The sequence below is a fragment of the Triturus cristatus genome, chromosome 4_2 (genome assembly GCF_964204655.1).
Source record: "Triturus cristatus chromosome 4_2, aTriCri1.1, whole genome shotgun sequence".
In the NCBI taxonomy this organism is placed as follows: Eukaryota; Metazoa; Chordata; class Amphibia; order Caudata; family Salamandridae; genus Triturus; species Triturus cristatus.
In genome coordinates, this window is record NC_140586.1 from 960,513,149 (window position 1) to 960,538,576 (window position 25,428).

General features: G+C 51.1%; 1 protein-coding gene across 9 annotated transcripts in view; it reads left to right on the forward strand.

The window, feature by feature from the left end:
• The window catches only part of LOC146839127 (uncharacterized), a 239,364-nt gene that overhangs the window by 96,980 nt on the left and 116,956 nt on the right, over positions 1-25,428 (forward strand). For 7 of the 9 annotated variants that reach the window (XM_085603141.1, XM_085603135.1, XM_085603140.1 and 4 more), the window contains one exon: positions 24,294-24,365. The exons of the other annotated variants lie outside the window; for them this stretch is intronic. In XM_085603141.1, coding sequence (XP_085459267.1) covers positions 24,294-24,365 — 72 coding nt within the window. The remainder of the gene's footprint in view (positions 1-24,293; positions 24,366-25,428) is intronic. 9 annotated transcript variants of the gene reach the window in all.

The following is a 25,428-nucleotide window of genomic DNA, read 5'->3' on the forward strand; positions in this document are numbered from 1 at the left end:
CAACCAGAGCCGTCTCCTTGCTGTAATTCGCACGAAAGCCGGACTGGGAGTCATGCAGCAGTTTGTTGTTCTCAATAAAGGTGGTCAGAGTATGCTGAACATGTTTCTCCAACACCTTCGCCAGAGCAGGGAGGAGGGAGATTGGTCTATAGTTAGCGCATTGCAGGGGGTCGAGCAGAGGCTTCTTAATCAGCGGCAGAATGAGTGCGTGTTTCCATTGGCATGGAACCACCCCTGAGCTCAATGAGAGATTGAGCAGGGGGTTCAGCAAACTGTTCACCGCCGAGGCCACCTTGCCCAAGCATTTCGCCGGACAAACATCCAGAGGTGAACCAGATTGCAGCCTGGATAGCAGCTCAAGCGATGTCTCACAGGACAACTGGGGAAAAGCAGATAAAAAGGGCCCAGTTTCAGCCTGAAAGGGTGCTAAATAGGTCAACTTGTCCCCTAACACAACGTCAACCGATTGGGAATCCACCGTTGGAAAAGTGGCCTGAATCTTTGTGATTTTAGTCACAAAAAAGTCGGCGAGCTGTTTGATCCATTCTTCCGAATGAGAATGGGCCGGGGTCCCTACTACCGGGTTGACAAACTCCTTCACAATCCTAAAGAGTTCCCGGCTCGTATTATCGGCTTTATCAATTCTCTGCTCCAGATAATTCTTTTTGGCTGCGGCAATCTGCTTATAATAGGATTTTATCGCGCCTCGGTAATTCATTCGCTCCACAAGATCGTACTTGCGCCGCCACCGCCTTTCCAACTTTTTGCAGTCTTGTCGCATTGTACGTAAAGTGGGCGAGAACCAAGGAGCAGAATTGAGATGAGGTGCTGTTCTAGCAGGCTTCAAAGGGGCCAGCTCCTCGAATCTTGCCTGCATCCAGTTCTGGACCAGGATGAGGTCGGTTTCCAGAACCCCTGTCACTAGACACGGATATTGGCAGAGAGCCTCGGAAAGCATATCTGCTGACACTAGATGGTAGGCTCTGAAATGCCGGGGGCCTTCCTCTCGAGCCCTTTGACTAAGCCTAGATTCAAGCACTAAGCCAAAGTTTATCAGATAATGATCTGACCAAAGGACCAGGAGTGGAGGGGACACCTCAATAGGTTTGGAGGAAAAGATCACATCTAATGTGTGGCCTTTCTCGTGAGTGGGGCTGTGGATAAAAGGGGCTAGCCCTAACATCTCTGTAATCTCACGGAGTTTAGTAGCCTCCGCATCGGTAAGGCAGTCCATGTGCAAATTTAAGTCGCCTAGTAACAAGCAGTGCGCCGAACGCATACAGGGTACAGATAAGGCCGACTGTAGGTCCTCAAAAAAGGAACCAATGGGTCCAGGGGGTCTATAGAGGAGAATACCAGTACAGGTCTGGGACGCCGATAGATGGAGTGTAAAACCTAATGCTTCACATCCGGCAATGTTGTCCACCACAAAGGAGGAACAGTCAAAGACCTTGTCCACTATCAGAGCCACCCCGCCGCCTCTTCCCTCAGTTCTATCCCTCCGTAAGATGGAATAGTTAGGCGGGACAGCACAGGCGATGTCGGGTTCAGAACCCACTCCCAGCCAAGTCTCAGTTAAAAATAAACAAGAGATCTTGGAGTGCGCGAGAAGATCCCATATATCCGAAGTGTGACGAGGCAGGGACCTAGTGTTGAGCAACGCGCAATGACAGTATTGCGGAGGGGTAGATGGACTATGGGTAGATGATAATGTGGGGAGCCAATTACACACGGGGCAGCCCCTACCCAAACGGCGACCGCCGGGGAAAAGAGACAAACAAGCCGAGCGAGTAGGGCGCAAAGCACACAAGGAAGCAGCGCTGTACGTAATCATCCTAAAAGCTGCAGGTAGCCACCTCTAATCCAGCAGACACCATGAGCCGTAAGCCAGAGTCCGACCTCGTCCGCCTCCGAGACGCTGACGAGCGCAGACGGGCAGGACTCTGGCACGACTCAGGCGCAGGGAAGGCGCTCCGCTGCGCGTTACCGCTGCGCGAGACCAGCGAGCATTAAATAGCGTCGTCTCGGCGTCCCAGGTGACCTGGACGCTCAAAGATGGCGCTCGCGCTTCCTCCCCAATGCAAGATGGCGCTGAACCCAGTGAAACCCACAAACCTCCCGGTAACCCGGACCCGCCAAACAGCGGTGGTGATGCCAGATTATGGTGCAAGGTAGGGGCCAGGAGCGCGTTTTAAAAGCAGGGGGGAAGGCAAAAATAAAAGAAACAAAACTCCACAAAACGGGGTATTTTAAAATCTAGGCTGAGCAAGGATGACGCGCGACCAGCGCGAACAGCAGCGGGGCACCGATAGTATTCTAGCCCTCAAGGGCACTAAGCAGACTCACCTGCCGCTCAGCTCGCCCTAAATAGCGTCGTCTCGGCGTCCCAGGTGACCTGGACGCTCAAAGATGGCGCTCGCGCTTCCTCCCCAATGCAAGATGGCGCTGAACCCAGTGAAACCCACAAACCTCCCGGTAACCCGGACCCGCCAAACAGCGGTGGTGATGCCAGATTATGGTGCAAGGTAGGGGCCAGGAGCGCGTTTTAAAAGCAGGGGGGAAGGCAAAAATAAAAGAAACAAAACTCCACAAAACGGGGTATTTTAAAATCTAGGCTGAGCAAGGATGACGCGCGACCAGCGCGAACAGCAGCGGGGCACCGATAGTATTCTAGCCCTCAAGGGCACTAAGCAGACTCACCTGCCGCTCAGCTCGCCCTAAATAGCGTCGTCTCGGCGTCCCAGGTGACCTGGACGCTCAAAGATGGCGCTCGCGCTTCCTCCCCAATGCAAGATGGCGCTGAACCCAGTGAAACCCACAAACCTCCCGGTAACCCGGACCCGCCAAACAGCGGTGGTGATGCCAGATTATGGTGCAAGGTAGGGGCCAGGAGCGCGTTTTAAAAGCAGGGGGGAAGGCAAAAATAAAAGAAACAAAACTCCACAAAACGGGGTATTTTAAAATCTAGGCTGAGCAAGGATGACGCGCGACCAGCGCGAACAGCAGCGGGGCACCGATAGTATTCTAGCCCTCAAGGGCACTAAGCAGACTCACCTGCCGCTCAGCTCGCCCTAAATAGCGTCGTCTCGGCGTCCCAGGTGACCTGGACGCTCAAAGATGGCGCTCGCGCTTCCTCCCCAATGCAAGATGGCGCTGAACCCAGTGAAACCCACAAACCTCCCGGTAACCCGGACCCGCCAAACAGCGGTGGTGATGCCAGATTATGGTGCAAGGTAGGGGCCAGGAGCGCGTTTTAAAAGCAGGGGGGAAGGCAAAAATAAAAGAAACAAAACTCCACAAAACGGGGTATTTTAAAATCTAGGCTGAGCAAGGATGACGCGCGACCAGCGCGAACAGCAGCGGGGCACCGATAGTATTCTAGCCCTCAAGGGCACTAAGCAGACTCACCTGCCGCTCAGCTCGCCCTAAATAGCGTCGTCTCGGCGTCCCAGGTGACCTGGACGCTCAAAGATGGCGCTCGCGCTTCCTCCCCAATGCAAGATGGCGCTGAACCCAGTGAAACCCACAAACCTCCCGGTAACCCGGACCCGCCAAACAGCGGTGGTGATGCCAGATTATGGTGCAAGGTAGGGGCCAGGAGCGCGTTTTAAAAGCAGGGGGGAAGGCAAAAATAAAAGAAACAAAACTCCACAAAACGGGGTATTTTAAAATCTAGGCTGAGCAAGGATGACGCGCGACCAGCGCGAACAGCAGCGGAGCACCGATAGTATTCTAGCCCTCAAGGGCACTAAGCATATAAGACAAATGAATTACATAATAAGGTAAACCAGACATATATAACAGTATTATATATTATTCACTGGAGAGATTGTTAACTCATCTAGTCAGAAACAGATCAGAATTATATTATCTTATATGTAAACAGTGTAGGAAATAAGTAGATGAATCAATAATAAGGCAACTTGCTTGTGTCAAAAAAAATAAAAAATAAAAAAATATATATATACATACATACACACAGATATATATACATACATACACACACATATATATACATACATACACACACATATATATACATACATACACACACATATATATATATACATACACATACACAATAATTAAGTATTACTATGTCAAGGAACCAGCATATCATAAATATTCAAAAATGTATCGCAAGTGAATAATGTTAGAAGGGCCGGCCCCAGGGAAGGACAGAATGTGTACCTGACCACCCTGTGACCCACCTTTCCCGGGAGAGGTAGCCAAGCACCGGCAGGAGACCCCCTCAGGGCTGGGTCCCGTATCTAGGATCGTACACGCTGATTCAGCACCAAGCAACACAGAGACACCACACCGTAGATTCTGAAGTACGTATTCTTTATCTAGAAATCTCAGGACCTTTATGATCCGCAGAGGCGTATGTACAAGTAGAGCAAGGGCTCATAAAGTCTCGGTTGGGGGTAGGGGTAGCGGGACAGTCTTAGGATATGGGTCAATGCGGGTGCGTATCCGGCGCACGGCTCGCAATCCTCGAGCCGGGGGACACGATACGATCTTGGGGTCCAGCTGGACCAGAATGTCTCTTCGAGTGGCGACCAAGTCTGCAGGGCTCGAGGGAGGGTGTTGGAGGTCGGACAGTCTTCAAGGAGCCGCGAGTCGGTCAGCAGGGTTCAGAGTTCTCCAGGGTGCAAGGGGAGTCGCAACCACGTCAGCAGGGCTCAGATGTTCTTAGGCAGAAGTCCGTCTCTGCCAGGTGGAGCCGCGACGCTGTCTGCAGGGCTCACCGAGGGTCCGAGAGTTCCGTCGGACTTTGGGGGGATGTTCTTTCAGCCGTGACCACGTCAGCAGGGCTCGTTTCGTTCCAGGATGCAACTGCCGATAGTCCCAGAGCGCCCCTTGTTATAGGTCGACTCCCCTTTGATGTCCGGAGTCCTCACGGGCAGGGGTCCTAGCTCCGGGGGTCGTTTGTTGGGGGTTCTTGCCACACGGTCCTTTGATCCTTTCAAGGCGGTGTCGGGAGGGATCCCAGACACGCAGCAGGCGTGGAGCCAGCCCTCAGGGTGGCTGGAGGGCGATCGAAACCATCTCTTGAGAGGAGGCCAGAGGTGTGAATGAAACTGCTCCTCCCTCTTCTGCACACCGGGAGCTCTTTCTCCCCCCAGCCGGCATGGTGGCCATCTGGGGTGGAGGGCCTGGTGTCGGGAAGATGGAGGGAAGGACGGGGTAGCCCCGGGTTCTGCGCGGGGGGTCAGGTGTGGTGTTGCTGCGGGGCGGAATGGGCCACGCCACGAGGCCGGGTCCAATATGCGTCCCCCCCAGCTGAAGGCCGAAGAGAACTACCCATCCTCTTGGGGGTTCTCTTCACTGAGGCGGAAGAATCTGGAGAGGCCGTCAGCGTTGGCGTGGTCAGGGCCAGGGCGATGCTCCACTGTGAAGTCCATCCCCTGAAGAGAGATTGACCATTGTAGCAGTTTGGGGTTCTCCCCCCGCATCTGCATGAGCCACCGTAACGGTCGATGATCTGTTTGGACTCGGAAGTGGGTTCCGAAGAGGTAGGGCCGCAGTTTCTTTAGACCCCAGACTACGGCGAACGCCTCGCGTTCAATGGTGCTCCATCGTTGCTCTCGGGGCAGTAATCTTCAGCTAATGAAGGCCACGGGCTGATCCAGTCCCTTCTCATTAAGCTGGGATAGGACGGCTCCAATGCCATGCTCGGAAGCATCAGTTTGTACCACAAACTCTTTGGAGTAATCGGGGGCTTGGAGCACAGGGGCTGTACACATGGCGCGCTTCAGCGCATCGAATGCTTCCTGGCAGGCAGGGGTCCACTGCACCTTCTTGGGCTGTCTTTTGGATGTGAGCTCAGTGAGGGGTCCTACGAGGCTGCTGTAACCTTGGATGAACCTCCGGTAGTAACCAGTGAGGCCCAGAAAGGCGCGGACTTCGGTTTGGGTGGTTGATGGTTCCCAGGCCAGGATGGCGTCAATCTTAGGTTGGAGGGGGGCGACCTGCCCGCTGCCGACCTGGTGCCCCAGGTAGACCACCGGTCCTTGCCCAATCTGGCATTTGCTGGCTTTCACTGTGAGGCCGGCTTGGCGTAGGGCCCTCAGGACCCTCCGGAGGTGCTGGAGGTGTTCATCCCATTCGGAACTGAATACCGCAATATCGTCCAGATAGGCGGCGCTGAATTCTTCCAACCCGGCCAGGACTCTATTCACCAGTCTCTGAAAGGTGGCCGGGGAATTTTTCATCCCGAAGGGCATCACTCTGAAGCGATAGTGCCCATCCGGGGTGGAGAAGGCGGACCGCTCCTTGGCTCCTTTTGTGAGCACAATTTGCCAGTGTCCGCAGGTCAGATCGAAGGTGCTGAGAAACTGTTCGCTGTACAGGCGGTCAATAAGCTCGTCTGCGCGGGGGATAGGGTGAGCGTCGGCTTGGGTGACCGCATTGAGCCCCCGGTAATCCACGCAGAACCGTAGTTCGGGGGCAACCCCAGGGGCAGCTGCTTTCGGGACTAGTACCACCGGGCTGGCCCAGGGACTGTCTGTGGGCTCGATCACCCCTAGAGACAACATCTTCGAGACCTCCGCCTGGATGCAGGCCCGGACTCGGTCGGGGACGCGGTAGGCTCGGTGCCGTACCGGTGGGTGGTCTCCGGTGTCCACGTCGTGAACACACCAGTCGGTGACCTTGGGGACGAGAGAGAACAGGTCGGAGAACTGCCCCAATAGCTGGCGGCAGTCCTCGTGTTGTTGGGGTGTGAGGGAGGGGGAGAGGTTCACCCCCTCCACGGAGCCATCCTTTTCCTTGGCCCGCAGGAGGTCAGGGAGAGGCTCCGTTTCCTCTTCCGCCCCGTCGTCTGTGGCCAGGAGTAAACTCAACTCCGTCCGCACGAAGTGAGGCTTGAGGCGGTTCACATGAAGGACCCGAAGGGGTTTCCGGGGGGACTGGACGTCCACCACGTAGGTCACCTGACTTTTTCGTTCTACTACTTTGAAGGGCCCGGTCCATTTATCTTAGAGGGCGCAAGTCTTCACTGGGGCCATCACCCAGACCTGCTGGCCTGGCTGGAACTCAACCAGAGTGGCATTCTGGTCGTACCAGCGCTTCATTTCTTCCTGGCTCGCCTCGAGGTTGGCCTCGGCCAACTCTTGGAACTTCCAGGTCTGGTTTCGGAGCGTCAAAAGGTACCGGAACACATCCTGAGGTGGGTCCCGGGGTGCCGTTTCCCATCCCTCTTTGACCAAGCTCAGGGGACCCCTGATGGGGTGTCCATACAGTAACTCAAACGGGCTGAATCCCAAGGACTACTGGGGGACCTCCCGGTAGGCGAACAGGAGGCTGGGGAGAAGGACGTCCCACTTACGCCGCAGGGGCTCCTCGAGTCCCATGATCATCCCCTTCAGAGTCCGGTTAAACCGTTCCACTAGGCCATTGCCTTGGGGATGGTAAGGGGTAGTGAATTTATATGATACTCCACATTGTTGCCACAGGGATCTCATATATTTCGAGATGAAATTGGTACCTCGGTCGCTCACGACCTCTCTGGGGAACCCCACCCGGGAGAAGATCCCCAGTAATGCCCGGCCCACCACGGGGGCCGTGACGGTGCGGAGGGGGATGGCCTCCGGGTATCGTGTGGCATGGTCCACTAGGACGAGGATAAAGCGGTGACCCTGGGCGGTCTTGGGGTCCAGGGGCCCCACGATGTCAATTCCGACCCGCTCGAAGGGAGTACTAACGACTGGGAAGGGTTGGAGGGGAGCCTTGCGCTTCCCTCCGCTTTTACCACTGGCCTGGCACGTGGGGCAGGACTTGCAGTGGGCCTCTACGTGGGCTCGCATTTTCGGCCAATAAAAGTGCGTTACTAAGCGGTGGTAGGTCTTGTCCTGGCCCAAGTGGCCTGCCAGCGGTACATCATGGGCCAAGCCTAGGAGAAAGTCCCTAAAGCGTCGGGGTACCACCAGCACCCGGCCCGACCCTAGCTCGGCAGACCGCTGTTCGCTGTACAGGAGGTCATTCTCCCAATATAGTGAGTGGGTTCCCGATTGGTCGCCCGCGGCTTGGGCTTCGGCCGGCTGCCGGGTTCCGACCAGGGAAGGACAGGTCTCTTGTTCTTGGCAGAATTCCTCTCGTGGCGCCACTGGGCCAACTCGGGCAGATCCCCTAACTCCGTGATCTGCGCGGGGTCGGGATGGACGGGCCCGTCGTCGGCGGGGGGCTCTCCTCCTGTGGATAGGTCGTGGGGCTCAACGGGGTCGTCCCCGGTTTCGTCATCGGAGGGGGTGCTGGGGGCTTCGTCCTCAACTCCCCCGCGGGGGGTAGTCGGGCCACCATGGATCGAGTGGTTGCGCACACCCACTCTGGTAGCCCCATCATCCCGAGGTGGGTCTTGCGCTCGACCTGTCTCCAGGGGGAACTTTCCAGGTCGTTTCCCAGGAGGCAGTCTACAGGTTGTGCGGTTTGGACAGCCACCTGCAATGTTCCGGCTACCCCCCCCCCATACGAATGGTACCAAGGCCATCTTACACAAACTTTCAGTGTTGTCGGACGCTATCACGGGGCAAAAGACGTTGGGGATGATCTGGTCTGCCTGGACTAAGTGGCTGAGGATACCAGTGATGCTCGCCCCGGTGTCACGAAGGGCCTCCACCGGGTGGCCGTTAAACTTTACGAGCTGGCGGTACTTCTTGGTATTTGCGGGTAGGGGTGCCCCGGGAATCATGTCTCGATCTCCTAGAGAGACTAGGGCCATGGCTGCCGGTTCCCATCCCTCGGGGTCCTCAAACTCCTCCCCTAGGGTTACGGTGGCCATGTGTCGGGCTGGCGGAGCTGTCGTGGGGGGTTTCTGGGCCATGGGGCACTGAGGGTCGCTGGCGTAATGCCCCAGCCGTTGACAGCGGAAACATGTGATATTCACCCGGGGTCCTTGTCTACCTGGGGGGGCGGTACTGCCTGGCGGAGGAGCTGGGAACCCCGGGGGTGGGTTTCTCGGGGGGCTACGCGGGGGCCCGGATGGGAACTCCCTCTGTTTCCCTTGATTCCCCCCCCTCTCTGACGGGGAGGTCCTTGATGGCTGCGGGGGTAGTCTCCTACGGGGTTCCGGGGGACCCGGGTGTTCACCCAGCGATCGGCTTCGACGGCCAGCTTCCTCGGGTCTGCGAGCTTGCTGTCGAGCAGGTGCTGGCGCAGTTCTATAAAACAGTTTGTGGACAAGTGTTCCCAGGCAATGAGGTCGGTCAGTTCTTCGAAGGTGGTTACCTTGCTGCCCTTGATCCACCCTTCCAGCGCTCGGCTGTAAAAGTTTACATATTCCACCCAGGTGGTGCCTGGGATCTTTCGGCAGTCCCGGAACCGCTGCTGATACATTTCGGCGGTGAGGCCGTATTTCGTGAGGAGGGCCTCCTTCATGTGGCTGTAGGATGTTTGCACAGAGGCCGGTAGGTCGAGGAGGGTGTCCCGTCCTTCGCTCAGGAATCGCCCCGACAACCCGGCCCCCCAGTCCTTCTGCGGGATGCGGTGGGAGGTCATGGCCACCTCGTAGGCTTTGAACCACTGCTGGATGTCATCATTTCGATAGTACTCTTTGACCACATCCTTGGGGATGTGGACTTTCGGCTCTCCCAGGGGTGCGGGTTCTTGGCCCCCCGGGGGTCGAGCTCCTTCGCTCCTTGCTCGGAACTCTATTTCTTTCAAGCTGCGCTCGTGCTCTAGCTTAAGTTTTTTTCCTCGTGTTCCCGTTGCAACTTCTTTTCTTCTAGCTCTCCTTGTACTTGGAGTTGTTCCACCGCTAGCCTCTTTTCGGCTAGCCTTATCTCGCCTTCTATTTTCAGTTTGGCCATTTCCAGTTCATGACTTCGGTCCCTTTCCCTGTCTGTGACGTCTTCCGGGGACCAGCCCCCATCCGCTGCGTTGCTTTGTGCCTGGGGGTTATTGCTTGTTCTCTGGACGTTCCTGAGCTCGTCCGGCCGCTCTGTCTCCTCACTGACTTCGTCCAGTGGGGGAAGGGAGGCTCCGGACTCCACCCAGGCTTTCAGGGCTTGTTGCATGTCTTCCTTGGTGTTCAGACCAGTGGTAGCGATCTTCCGTTGTTTGCAAAATTGTTTCAGCTCCTTGTGTGTGTATTCTCCTAACCTCTGTACACAAAACGTGGCACTCGCGTCGGTTTCAGTGGTGCTCATGGTGGCCTCTTCTGCCGTCTTTGTTCGGTAGTGCGTCAGCCGTTCGCTGTACGATCTCTAAATTGTGGGCTCGGATCCCACCGCTGCCACCAATGTTAGAAGGGCCGGCCCCAGGGAAGGACAGAATGTGTACCTGACCACCCTGTGACCCACCTTTCCCGGGAGAGGTAGCCGAGCACCGGCAGGAGACCCCCTCAGGGCTGGGTCCCGTACCTAGGATCGTACACGCTGATTCAGCACCAAGCAACACAGAGACACCACACCGTAGATTCTGAAGTACGTATTCTTTATCTACAAATCTCAGGACCTTTATGATCCGCAGAGGCTTATGTACAAGTAGAGCAAGGGCTCATAAAGTCTCGGTTGGGGGTAGGGTTAGCGGGACAGTCTTAGGATCTGGGTCAATGCGGGTGCGTATCCGGCGCACTGCTCTCAATCCTCGAGCCAGGGGACACGATACAATCTTGGGGTCCAGCCGGACCAGAATGTCTCTTCGAGTGGCGACCAAGTCTGCAGGGCTCGAGGGAGGGTGTTGGAGGTCGGACAGTCTTCAAGGAGCCGCGAGTCGGTCAGCAGGGTTCAGAGTTCTCCAGGGTGCAAGGGGAGTCGCAACCACGTCAGCAGGGCTCAGATGTTCTTAGGCAGAAGTCCGTCTCTGCCAGGTGGAGCCGCGACGCTGTCTGCAGGGCTCACCGAGGGTCCGAGAGTTCCGTCGGATTTTGGGGGGATGTTCTTTCAGCCGCGACCACATCAGCAGGGCTCGTTTCGTTCCAGGATGCAACTGCCGATAGTCCCAGAGCGCCCCTTGTTATAGGTCGACTCCCCTTTGATGTCCGGAGTCCTCACGGGCAGGGGTCCTAGCTCCGGGGGTCGTTTGTTGGGGGTTCTTGCCACACGGTCCTTTGATCCTTTCAAGGCGGTGTCGGGAGGGATCCCAGACACGTAGCAGGCGTGGAGCCAGCCCTCAGGATGGCCGGAGGGCGATCAAAACCATCTCTTGAGAGGAGGCCAGAGGTGTCAATGAAACTGCTCCTCCCTCTTCTGCTCACCGGGAGCTCTTTCTCCCCCCAGCCGGAATGGCGCGACTAGGCCGGGTTTGCGCTGGAGTCGGGGGCGGGCCTGGTGTCGGGAAGATGGAGGGAAGGACGGGGGTAGCCCCGGGTTCTGCGGGGGGGTCAGGTGTGGTGTTGCTGCGGGGCGGAATGGGCCACGCCACGAGGCCGGGTCCAACAAATAACAGAACAATTGACTATTTAAATATTGAAACAATTAATTAACAACTTATCAATTGATTAATTAATTAACGAAGAAGTATAGAAGAAATTAAAAGAGAAAAAAACATACAAATAATAATTAAAATTCATAACAGGCGGAAAGACTGAGAAGATTTAAAAGGTTCAAATAAAAAGTAGTAGTGAAATTTGAGAAGAGAAAGTAGGAAGACTAATAAAATCAAAGAGAAGAGAAGTAAGGAAAGACCGTGCCATCAAATATTCTATATAACCATTGAATACATTTAGAGAATATTAAATAGATAGGAAGATGGCGAGTCAATGAACAAGGGAATAGAAGAAAAGAGATGTGAAGAGAAGAAAACATCGGAATGAAATATCTTATATTAATGTAATTCATAATATTCGTACTATATGGGAAATAAGAAAAAGAAAAAGGAGAGACGTAGAGATAAGAGAACTGTAATCCTTAAATGTGTAGGAGATATAGGTCAGCAGAGTTATACAGAGTAAAGAAAAGGAAAAATAAGAAAGAATTGTTGTTTTTAAAATTAAATAGTTATACTTATCGATTTTTGTTTACGAGAGAAGGGAACAGTTTAAAATTTAGGATTTAATACTAATAAATACTAAGTGCATAATATTTCTAATTGGTCACCATATTAGAAAGTTATAAATAGATTCTTATAAAAAATAAAAGAATCTTAAGCATTTATCTGATATTCATATGAATAATATTACTGTAAATATCGAATGTGTGAAACTCCCATTGTTTCGTGGATGTGAGAAAACAACCCACAGGTTATGGTTCAGGAAACATCCTTTTCTTTTGAAGCAGGCTTCAAGGGGGAGCGAGATTTGTCTCTGTCTCTTTCCTTCGTAAGGGTGGCAACTGCTTGAAGGGCGTGCGCTCGATCCCCCAAGGAACGTACAGGTCGGTCTAGGTCTCTTCCTCTGCTTTGGGAACGATCTAAATTATGTCGAGTTTCGCTGGAAGATAACGAAGATTTCAAGGGTATAGGGTGAGAGATGGGATCTGCAATTAATTCTGAACACTCCATATTTTGAGGAGAAATATTGTCTAGAAAATGACAAAGGTCTCCCGGATCAAAGAGGTCTTTGGAAATCCAATCTTTGGTGACCCGTAGACGTGCAGGTTCAAAAAGTCCATACTTTATGTTGAGTAGGCAAAGACAGAAAAGCTTTGCGACGTTCGTTAGTTTCTTTTGAGAAGTCTGCAGCTATTCTTATCTCATGACCTTTGAATGTATATGGACCTTAGGTCCTGGCTGAAGCAATGAGTTGACGGGCCTGGTCATGTCGTAAGAAGCAGGCCATGAGTGGACGAGGTCGACTATTTTTCCGATATTGGGTGTTCCAATACGAGCTCTCTGCATCTCCAACAGCGGATCAAAAGTGAGACCTGTGATTTTTGGGAGATTTTCTCTGAGAAAGGATTTAGCATCTGATCCTTCTATTTTTTTAGGAAATCCAAGGAAGCGGACATTATCTCGACGGCTTCTGTCTTCTAAATCTACAATTTTACTTCTGAGAAAGAGTAGTTCCTGGTCGCGATCTGGAATAGCATCAAGGCGATTCTGTACTGTTACTATTCGTGCTGTAAGACCATCCATACAATTCTGGCACCCAGCAATATCTGCTCGAATAGATTTAGTTTAGTTCATTAAAGCTGATGTGGACATTTCCATGCTCTCCAGACGGCGACTCACAGCAGAGATTTCTTGTAGAATACGCTCCATAGTTGAGTCAGATGACGAGGCTGTAGAGTGTGAGTGATTTGCTGTTGGAGAAGTGGCACCTCTTGAATTCGTAGTGGAACGAGCTTGGTGCAAGGTCTCAGAAAAGAGGAGTGGTTTCGTAGATTTTCCATTTGTTTTGTCATCAGGCATTTTCAATTTAACTGCGTTATTTCTTTGGTATAGAACAGTTATATTCTCTGTACATCTACTGTGCATCAATCAGCAGGTACGAATGTGTAAGGAGTAAGTCAAACTGACTGTTCAAAAATAATGTGGTAGAGGTTAATCTAATATTTATGAGCAAGAGTATAAGACCATATCTCAAACCACACAATTTACAAAATGTCAGTGACCACAATATCAGTAAGACCTGTCAAAACTGGGTATCGGTATATCTTTTCACTAGAAAGAGCCAACCATTTTAGTAAGAAAATCGCCTTAGGGGTATGTTGGCAAATCTCATGACTTGAAAGAGCCAACCACTTGTGCAAGAAAATCGCCGCAGATGCTTTAGCAGGCAGGAAGTGTCTACAACGTGCATATCAGGGGAAAAAGGAGCCTATTGCAGAGCATAAAAAGCTGTCTCCGTATTTATAATTGCCGTATATTCTCTGCATTAATTATTTATTTTTTTTTTTATTTTTTTTTTTTAAAACCTTTATTTGTGCATAGTAAAAGAACAAATACGGGCCTACAACCATCAGGCCGGCCACAATACGGTTGAGCACAGAGACAAACAATACATCCCCTGTGCGTCAAGGTCAAGATTAGCAACGATTCAGGATTCATACACTGGAGGGATCCTTGACACCGGGGGAAGGAGAAGTGAAGGTTAATTTTAAGGTTTTCAAAAAAAATTTTATCGGGAAAAAAGTCAGTAAAGGATAGAAACAAGGAGATTCGAGTCCGCAAGTCGGCTTCATACACTGGAGAGCAGCAGCATCATTAAAACAGCCATAGAAAATCTCATACAGTAAGGCGATGCAATTAGATAACAGGATCATCACAGTAGTAAATACGCACCCCCTAAAAGCCGCCCCCACTCAATCCACCCCACACCCGGACCCCGAATCGAAACAAGTATAGCGCAGAGACATGAAAGAAAGAGGCCCATAGAACTAAAAAAGAAACAGTAAATTACCCCCCCACCCTACACCAATGCGGAGGCTATGGCCTACCCCCCCCCCCCCAGCATAGTGCCTGTCGCCCAATGAACCCGAAATATAGACGAGAGAGAAAGTAGGAATAGAGTAAAGAAACTAAGAGAAGAAAGAAGAAAGGAGGCGGGGAGGAGCCCACGTATCCTCAGGAGCGCCCGACACCACCGGCCAACCAAGCCTCCACACACTGAAACCCCACTACACCCGAAGGCGGTCGTGGGAAGATAGCATGTAACACCACGGAAATGAAGGCAGACAGATCGCGACGAGTGCGCACAACATAAGTAGACAATTCCAGTCCCAGTCCAGCCCGGCCGTGAAGCCATGATGATAGAAAGTAATCTAGCCCTGGCCCGATCGCGGGCGTACGATTAGACCCGCCCCCTCGTGAATGCCCCGCATCCCGAACAGACAAAGACAATATGGCCACTTGGGAGAAGATGGAGAAGTAGAGTCACAAAATGGCCGCCGATCATCTATTGAGGTCCCCTTGCACACCATATAAAATCCAGACCTGGCTTGTAAAGTGCATGAGTTCCACATAAAAGGAGTCGTAGGCCACCGTGAACAGTTCCTCGAGGTCGCCAGGTGTAGTTCAGCTGGAAACTCCTGCGGGCACGGTGAGGCAGGCAACAACAAAGCAGGCAGCAATGACCGGGGAAACAAAGTATCTGCCATTGAGCAGGAGAGCGATTGATCCTGAGCGCCGGGAAAGCCAAATGCAGACACCAGTGTAGCACCGTGATACCCAGTCGTTGCTTCCCCGCAGGAGGACCACAGCACTGGCAGACTCACGTCTTGTTGATCACAAACGGGGCGCACACGGCCCGCAGCAGACAGTGTAGAGTCGAACCGCTCACTCAGCGTTTGCAAGCCGACACACAATTGCAGACGAAAGTCCCGCAGGGCAGCCAGAACGGAGCCGTATGTCAGCGGAAGCTGCGTCCCCCCAACGGCAGCAATCCGGGACGGCACTGGGGAGCTGGAGTCTGGTAGAGGGAGGGCGAAGCGGGCAGCGGGCGAGACCGGAGCATCACCCCCCAGCAGCGAGCAGGCAATCAGCGCCATGTTTTACCGTTGAACGGTACCGTGGCCAGGGGGGGGATCGTGACAAGGAGGCAATTCCCAACAGGTCTGCGCCGCAACAGGTGAAAGCCAGCAGTCTCTTCCCCCCCCTCAGGCTCTCTTTGCAGCCGACTAGACCATAGAAGAAGGGGGTCTGCAGCCTTCTACAGCGTGGTCCACAGAGCGGGGTAGGAGACCCGCCACACCGGGGCTTACCCTCTGGCTCCAGCCCATCAGATGCAGGGTACAGGAGGTGTCCAGGCGTCTCTCTCCCGGCTCTTCTGGCGACCGTGCGTGGCGTGAGGCGGGATCGGGACCTCGGGCTCAGATTTGCACCAGTGGGTCCGGTGACTGCAACGATTCCAGGGGGCCGGCCGAGGCCACAGTAGAGCAAGGGTCCAGGGCGGGGAACAAAGGCACCAAAAACTCCGGCATCCGGGCGGGCTAAGACTTCGGGAAAGCGGCGGCGCAGTCAGCGCGTCGTCGCACGCGTTGCACCTCGAAAATCGGCAAGGATAGGAATCAGGATGATAGTCCGAGGCCAAGGGCCGACGGAGCCGGGCGCTCAAGCGACTGCTCCGGTCGCCATTTTGGCTCCTCCCCCCTCTGCATTAATTATTAAGTAGGAGGCGTGCACCATGCAGACAGAGTATATCAAAGGCAGTCAAAGAATTTCTGTCAATATACCAGTTTTCTTACTGCACATAGGTTAAAGAACAGGCTTTTGGATATAATGTTGTAGACTGTTAATATTTTCCGTAGAATTTCCTCAGAGACAGGCAGAACATTTCTTCAGTTAAATTGTGTGCTAATAGACACTACAGTTCAGTTCCATAGGGCAGTCTTCCCCTGTACACCTACATTTCACAATTCTTTATTGTAGTTAAGTTGAAACTCTAGAGGGCTTTATAGGGCATTTTTCAAACAGCACATTAATTTGTCCAGCTTCTGTTACATCCCATCTGGGACTGTGCGCCTTGATGAAGACACACCATCTCTCTCTTTCACTAAGGAATTCCTGTCGACATACCAGGCTCCTCAGAGCAGAAAAGAACAAGCCTCGGTATCTGTGCATTAATTACTTAAATTTTCCTCCTGCAAGGTTAAAGCATTTGTTCAACTTGAGTGCGTAGCCCAACTCAGCAGCCATATGGAATCTTTCAAACAGGATGCAGACTTCACATTAGAGATTACAGCTGTAGCCACTCCCGCGCTTCTTGAGGTAATTATTGAAGACAGTACGTGAACTCTATATGAACTCTACAGACCTTGGTTGTAGCTGGAGTCATGTGTCACAATGAAAAAACGCCACCGTCTTTACCTCAGTCCCTTCATTAGGTAATGTGAGGCAATTTCCATATCGCAATCATCACTCCTTGCATTTTTGTGGTGAAATCTCTGCAAATGTCTGGTGCACTCGGAAGCCGCTCACCGCATTCCTGAGAGATGCGAACTCCTGTCAGCTGTGCTCTGGAAGATTTGCGCGCGTCACAGCTTATGACAAACACTTCCTCGTATTTCATGAAGGAGCCACCCCAGAGCATCAAAAATTTCACAGCAGAACCATGTGGCAGTAGCTCAATTGCCAAGGCAAACAGTAGTGGTGACAGTGGGTAGCCCTGATGTGGCCCTCGAATATTGAGAAATTGGGCTGACACGACTCAATTTACCCAAACTTGTGTGTGAATTTGGCCATAGAGGACATTAACAAATGACAAGAAGTTTGTTCCGAAACCCATTTCAGACGTTGCAATTTCCATAAAAAGGTGTGAATAATGACCCGAAGGGCAATTCACCATTGTCCGGGGCTTCCCTCAGCGTGGAACCTCAGCATCAAGCGGCCATCTTCATCGTGGCCAGACCACGCCCCTTCAGTACCATTGTTTTAAATAAAAGTGTGCTAGAACATGTGTTTTTAATGAAAACACAATGCATTTAGGCCTCACATTTACCAGACAAGCTACAAACTATATTGGGTCTGATGTAGTACTTTAATGCCAAAGAACACTTTACATATCAGTGCTGAGGTTGTGGCTGCTTCTCAGCTCATATAATAGATTTTGCAGCAGTTGGGAGTGGCAAAAGCTTTCACTAGAGGCTTCTACAGCTAATTTTACAAAATATTCATATGCCCAACTCATTGCCATGGCTTAGGTAAAGGCTCATGCCCTGAGATCTATTGCCCAGTTCCTTACAGCCCACAAGAACGAAACACTCGCAACTGACATGCATAAAAAATCTCTGGAAAAATGGATGTTCGAGGCATATGAGCTGCAGATTATACACTGTGCATAGATCGCCATCTGATTTTGGGCCCGGATGTTTGCAGTTTGTTTTTCCTCTTGGAAAGTCTTTGGAAGTCACGAGGTCGGTGACTCCTCCTTTGGTTCGTATTGCGCATGGGCTTCGGCTCCATCCTCAGATTGTTTTTTTTCCGCCATCGGGCTCGGATGTAATACTTCGCGCTCCGGTTCCGAACTTTTCCAGTTCAGCGATCGACGCAAAATCCTCGCTCATCGAGATCCTTCAGATAATAAATCATCTTAATCACCTTCTCTTCGGCACTTCTTCGATTCCGGTCGTCGACGGCGGCCTTCGGGCCTATTCCGGCTCCGGTCTCGGCTGATGGAAAGAACTCCCTTCAAGAAGTGCCCTCGATGTGGATCCAAATTCCCCCACACCGTTCTTCATGAGGTATGCAACCTCTGCCTCTCCCCTGAACACGAGGCCCGATACTGTCCCGCCTGCAAGTCTTTTCGATCTAAAAAGACTATTCGAGATCGAAGGGCCAGACGCAACATAGCGCACTCCTCGACCTACGCTCCAGTCGACATCTTCAGGGACGACGTCGAAGCTCCGGGACAGCAGAACATCGAAGAAGAGGACGACGACCTCGTCAGTGCTTCCGAGGCCGACGACTCAGATGTGGAGGACATCACCCCGGCGCAGAGGGTCGTGAGTACTATACCCCCTCCCACACCCACGCCGATACCCAAAAAGGCTTCGGTCACGCCTTCGCCTTCGGGCCTAGGCAAGACCAAGGATACTGCTTCTCACACCCCACCTTCGGGCCCGGTAAAGAAGCCTGTTAAGCCTTCCGGCAGCTCGGGCTCGAGCCAGCCTACCAGCGGTACCGAAAGACACCCTTCGGCACCGAAGAAAAAATCGGCCTCCATCTCCACACCGAGCCCAGCACCAAAGCCCTCGGTGTCGAAACCTGCCCTCCCGGTGCCGACCAAACATTACAAGGCCCTCTGCACCGACACTCCCGTGCTGAAGCCTCTTTCGGCACCGAACAAAAAATCGGAGGTCCCGAAGAAGCACGGCTTAGACAAACCTAAAAAGCCGTCGGCCCCGAAAACCTCGGCGCCGACCGAACAACTAGTGTCGCAAGAACTTTTCACACCGGACCCTCTGCAAAAGACACTTACCAAGGATCCAAAAACTGGACATTTGACACTGTCTTCAAAAAAGAGACACTTGGACAAACCAGCTCCACCTCCACCTCCAAAGAGGAAGGACACTGCTACCTCCCCTTTCAGAGTGCCTTCCCCACCTCCTCCACCTCCACCCCTGCCTCATCGCTCTCCAACCTTGTCTCCAGACCAAGTCGATCTAGGGGACCCTTACTATGATCCAGCAGATGTGCCACAAGACCCCACCCCTACTGGATCTCCAGACCCATGGAACGACTATAACAATCCGGACATCCCAGATGTCCCACAGGATGACCTTTACCCATCTAGGCCATCCCCACCAGAAGATTCATTAGGCTTTCACCACCTACTACAGAGGGCGGCACATTACCACTGGGTGGAGTTACATACTGACCCAGTGGAGGAAGATTTTCTCCTAGACACCTTCGATAATGCACATAGGTCTACTGCCATTCTACCTATGTTAAAGGGAGTAATCAAACATGTACCGGAGGTTTTTAAAGACCCAGTCAGGGCCAGGGTCCTAAACCCCCGTATAGAGAAAAAATACAAAGCCGCCCCCACAGATCCTTCATACATTAAAGGCCCTGCACCATTGGATTCCTTAGTGGTATCTACAGCTAGGAAGCATTCAAATTCGCAGGCGTCAGGCGAAGCACCACCACCTGACAAAGAGTCCAAGCTCCTAAACGCGTCAGGGAAGCGCACTGCGTCACAAGCCGCCAATATATGGCGTGTCGCCAACACGCAAGCGCTATTGGCCAGATACGACAGGGCGCATTATGATGAGTTAGAGACCATCATGCACCATCTCCCTGAAAAATACAGAAATAGGGCTAATGAATTGATCCAAGAGGGAAAAACAATAATTAATACCTCTATACGCTGTGCCCTAGATGCGGCAGATACAGCCTCCAGGGCCATAAACACCAGTGTCCTTCTCCGTCGCCATGCCTGGCTCAGAGTTTCAGGTTTTAAACCTGAGGTACAAGCCTCCATATTGAACCACCCATTCGACCAACATCATCTATTTGGCCCAAAAGTTGATGAAGCCCTCGAAAAGATGAAGAAATATACTGATACGGCGAAATCCATGGGAGCCCTACAGTCACACACTCCTAGGCGCTCTTTTCGCCGCTCTTCCTTTCGGGGCACGGGCAGGGGCTACTCCTCAGATAGTGCATCCACGTCCTACAAATCCCCTCCTCAATCTACCTTCACAAAGGGTTATCAAAGAGGCGGATACAGAGGTAATAATAATAAAGGCAGAGGCAAGACAAATACCACCCGCTCTGCCACACTGCCTACCCAATGACTTTCCCCCGCTCCCTCCAGACCATTCCACTCCGGTCGGGGGCAGAATACAACATTTCCTTCACGTCTGGGAGACAATCACCTCAGACAGATGGGTGACCCAAATTATTCATTCAGGGTATTGCCTTGAATTAACATCTACCCCCCCAAACATTCCACCCAGGCAACGCCCATTGTCTCAAGAACATGCCACGTTACTAAAACAGGAGGTAGTCTCCCTCCTGCAAAAACAAGCCATAGAGTAGGTCCCCATCAATCAACAAAATTTAGGGGTCTACTCCCTGTACTTTCTGATTCCAAAGAGAGACGAGACTCTACGACCTATCCTAGATCTCAGGCCTCTAAATACTTACATACATTCAGACCATTTTCACATGGTAACCCTTCAACAGGTTCTTCCACTCCTCTCCCAGAACGACTTTCTCACCACTCTGGACTTGAAAGACGCATACTTTCACATGCCAATACACCATGCTCACAGAAAGTACCTCAGATTTGTAGTGGATGGGCAACACTACCAGTTCAAGGTGCTCCCGTTCGGGGTAACAACAGCACCAAGGGTATTCACCAAGTGCCTAGCAGTAGTGGCGGCACATCTCAGAAGACAGCACATTCACGTCTTCCCGTATTTGGACGACTGGCTAATAAAAGCCACGTCCTACGAACAATGTGTGCAACACACCGCCGCTACAATCCAACTACTTCACCAGCTAGGTTTCACGGTGAACCACCAAAAGTCCCACCTGGTACCATCACACACAAAACAATACCTCGGTGCCACCATAGACACCTCAAAAGCCATAGCGTATCCCAATCCTGCCAGGATTGCAAATATACAGGCTCTGCGTCAAAAATTCATATGTCAACACTCTCTCCCAGCAAGGGTGTTTATGCAACTGATAGGGATGATGGCCGCTTGCATCTTCATAGTGCCCCATGCAAGACTCCAGATGCGTCCACTCCAAGAGGGTTTAGCGCGCCAGTGGAACCAGGCCCAGGGGCAACTGACAGATCTGGTGTTGGTAGACGGTCGCACCCATCGCTCTCTGCAGTGGTGGAACACCACAAACCTTTCCAAAGGTCGACCGTTCCTGGACCCGTTCCCACAAATAATCCTAACAACAGACGCATCGCTCTCCGGCTGGGGAGCTCATCTGTTACATCTCACAGTACAGGGCACATGGACGCCGCAACAGAAGTTACTCCACAGCAACCATTTGGAGTTACTGGCAATCTTCCTGGCCCTAAAATCCTTCCGGACGCAGATTTCAGGCAAGGCAGTTCTCATTCGCACAGACAACATGACTGCCATGGACTACATTAAAAAACAGGGGGGCACACACACTCCACAGCTCTCTCAATTAGCACAGAGCATATGGAGATGGGCAATTCCACAGAAAATCTTTCTCCTGGCCCAACACGTCCCAGGAGTCCAAAACACCGTGGCAGATCTGCTCAGCAGACAAACGCAACAGATTCACGAATGGGAACTTCACCCACAGGTTCTTCACCCGTTCTTTCAGATGTGGGGGCATCCACACATAGGCCTATTCGCCACCCACGACAACAAAAAATGCCCAAGCTTCGCCGCCAGATATCCACACCCATTGTCCAAAGGCAATGCGATATGGATGAACTGGTCAAACAAATTTGCATACGCTTTTCCACCTCTCCCACTAATTCCATTAGTGGTGCGAAAGCTACAACAGCATTCCCTAACACTGATCCTAGTAGCTCCAACATGGGCCAGACAACCGTGGTACACCACACTGCTGGAACTCTCGGTAGTACCACACCAAAAGCTGCACCTCTCACCATGCCTCCTAACCCAGAACCATGGAGAAATCAGGCACCCGGACCCAGCTCAGCTCAACCTTGCGATCTGGCTCCTGAGGTCCTAGAATTCGGATACCTTAACCTTCCCCCTGATTGCATGAATATTATCAGGGAAGCTAGACGCCCTACTACTAGGGCATGCTATGCTTCAAAGTGGAAAAGATTTGTTGTTTACTGCCACAACAACACAATCAACCCTTTAAATGTGTCCATACAGCACATCATATGTTACTTGCTCCATCTACAAAGGTGTAACCTAGCATATACATCCATTTGGTTACACCTCGCAGGAATTGCTGCTTACTTACAGAACAGGCAGCACCTATCACTTTTCAGGGTGCCTGCCATCAAGGCCTTTATGGAAGGCCTCAAAAGAGTAATTCCACCCAGAGTACCACCCTCACCTGTCTGGAACTTGAATATAGTTCTCACAAGGCTACTGGGACCCCCTTTCGAACCACTACATAAATGTGAGCTGCAATTTCTCTCATGGAAAACAACTTTTCTAGTGGCCATCACTTCCCTTAGAAGGGTTAGTGAAATGCAATCACTCACTATACAGGAACCTTTTCTCCAAATGCATCAGAACAAGGTTGTACTCCGCACCAACCCAAAATTTCTACCCAAAGTCATTTCTCCATTCCATCTAAACCAGTCGGTAGAATTACCAGTCTTTTTCTCACAACCTCAAACCATTGCGGAAAGGGCTTTACACACACTGGATGTTAAGAGGGCCTTACTTTACTACATCCAAAGAACACAACCTTTCAGAAAAACCAAACAGCTATTTGTCTCTTTCTCTCCACCACATAAAGGCAACCCTATTTCTAAATCAGGGATAGCTAGGTGGATTGTAAAATGCATACAGATTTGCTACCACAAAGCAAAACGAACGCTATCTGTTCCCCCTAAAGCCCACTCTACAAGGAAGATAGGGGCTTCTATGGCTTTTCTAGGAAACATACCACTAGATGACATCTGCAAAGCAGCGACATGGTCAACACCGCACACTTTCACAAAACATTACTGTGTAGATGTGCAAACCAAGCAACAAGCTAGTGTGGGCCAGGCTGTACTAAAACACTGTTCCAAACAACTGCAACGGATGCCGGTGGTCGCCGCTAGGGTTGGGTACTGCTATATAATCTATGCACAGTGTATAATCTGCAGCTCATATGCCTCGAACGGAATATGCTACTTACCAGTATGCATCTGTTCTTGGCATGTAGAGCTGCAGATCTATACACGCCCACCCGCCTCCCCGGCTACCTGTATCCGTTCCAGTCTATCTTATTTAGATACAACACACATGGGTTTCTTTACTGTTACTACTACGCTCCATCTTTCCCTGCTGGCGAAAAACAATCTGAGGATGGAGCCGAAGCCCATGCGCAATACGAACCAAAGGAGGAGTCACCGACCTCGTGACTTCCAAAGACTTTCCAAGAGGAAAAACAAACTGCAAACATCGGGGCCCAACACCAGATGGCGATCTATGCACAGTGTATAGATCTGCAGCTCTACACGCCAAGAACAGACGCATACTGGTAAGTAGCATATTCCTTTCTACTCTCGGTCCCTTACTCAGGTGGAAACAGATGAAAATGAACCGCCCTCCATGTCATTTTCTTTGCTGTGATAATGAAGAACATAGGCTGTTCCTACAAACCGAGGTGGCATTTGTCTGTTCTATGCTTGATTGGGCACCTAATACCATAACTTCACATGTTGGCAGTTTTTATATGTTCCGGGGGGCTGTACCTGTGGCCGATCCCAAGTCGATGTGGACTTGGTCCCTCTTCTGTCATGTCTCTAGAGGGTGGGGTGCTGTATCCTGCTCCTTTCTGCCTCTCTCTAGAGGGTGGGGTGCTGTGTCCTGCTCCCTTCCTTCCTGTCTCTAGAGGGTGGGGTGCTGTGCCCTGCTTCCTTTTGTCCTCTCTCAGCAGAGCAGGCCGCCTGGACCTGCTGATATTTCTACCACAGTCTCCAAACTAGACAACCCCTCTGTTACCATGTGCTTCATTATGCTTTCAGTAGTATGATTGTGTAGATTCCGCATGTCATCTCTTGCCTGCCAGTAGCCACACAGAGGGACTCTACGTCCTGTGGCAGCATCAACGCAGAGTAGATACTGATAACCTGTTGGCATCTTTGGTTTCTACATGACTATCCTTTAACATCACCTTGTCCTAATGTTGCTAATCTCTTAGAAAGAATATTATTGGTGTAAAATTTTATGTTTGTAATGGATGAAACTCAGTTTGTATAAACCTGTATCTGTCGATAACTTGTTGTACCTGATTTTCTTTTCGTAATACTGCTATTTGATTGAGGAAATTAGAAGAGCCAGCACCAACTTTTATTGATCATCTTGGTGCGGAAATAGAAGAAAGCGGAGCCGGCCCTGACATGGGTAAGTCCTAAATTGTTGCACGTCTTGTGTTGGGCAATGTGCAATAGTAATTAAGTACCACAATGTTGATAGTGCTGAATGAAATTTATTCAGGTTACAGCTACACAGAAGACAGGAGCACGGTGAAGGGCTGGCTTCTCCACCAACAGCTCCACAAACTGTCTTACTCAACACTGACAATGAGTTGCCTAGCAACACTTAAGATTCTATGACAGAGTCTACTCTGTCAAACCAAGCTAAAGAGGTGAGATATAACATATCCTCTCTCCTCCCAACAAAAAACAAAAAAAAACGATCAAAACTCCAAAAACAAAAAAACAAAAAAAAACAGATAGATAATGACATTTCAATCCCAAAGACTATAAAAACAAATGACAACATTATCAATTACAATAACTGCAAGAAACACATATGTCAATATCATCAATTACGATATCTGTAAGGTACACTCCTTGTTCTGTTGCTTCTTCTCGGAATTCCCTCTACATTATTATGTTGAGAAACATGTGAGGTTGAAGGTGATTGAGAAACATGTGAGGCTGAAGGTGACAAAGGTAAACCCATAACCTCCTTAACCTTAACAATTCTGTTAGCGTTCCACCACTTCCCTCCAACAACCTGTACTGCATTCCTACCCACCTTAATAATCTGTACCGGACAACCAAACTTAGACTCACCTTTGTTTACATGCAAAGGAGATCTAATACGAACAAAGTCGCCTACAACAACATGTACAGATTTAACCCCATGTTTGTTATCAAACCAGACTTTTTGTTTACATTGGGAATCAGCAACATTTTCACGCACCAATGACATAAGGCTGTCAACATCAGGAATAGAAGAAAGTAAACTATTCATCCATGCAGGTTTGAAGCTTGTATTGGCTCTTCTACCTCTCAAAAGTTGAAAGGGAGAAACTTTGGTAGTTGAGTGTGGAGTAGTTCTATAGAACCACAACATATTATCCATGGAACTAATAACATCAGCATTCCGAGACCTAGCCCATCTAATGCAATCACCCACCACCCTGTTCATGCGCTCAACAAGACCATTTGATTGAGGG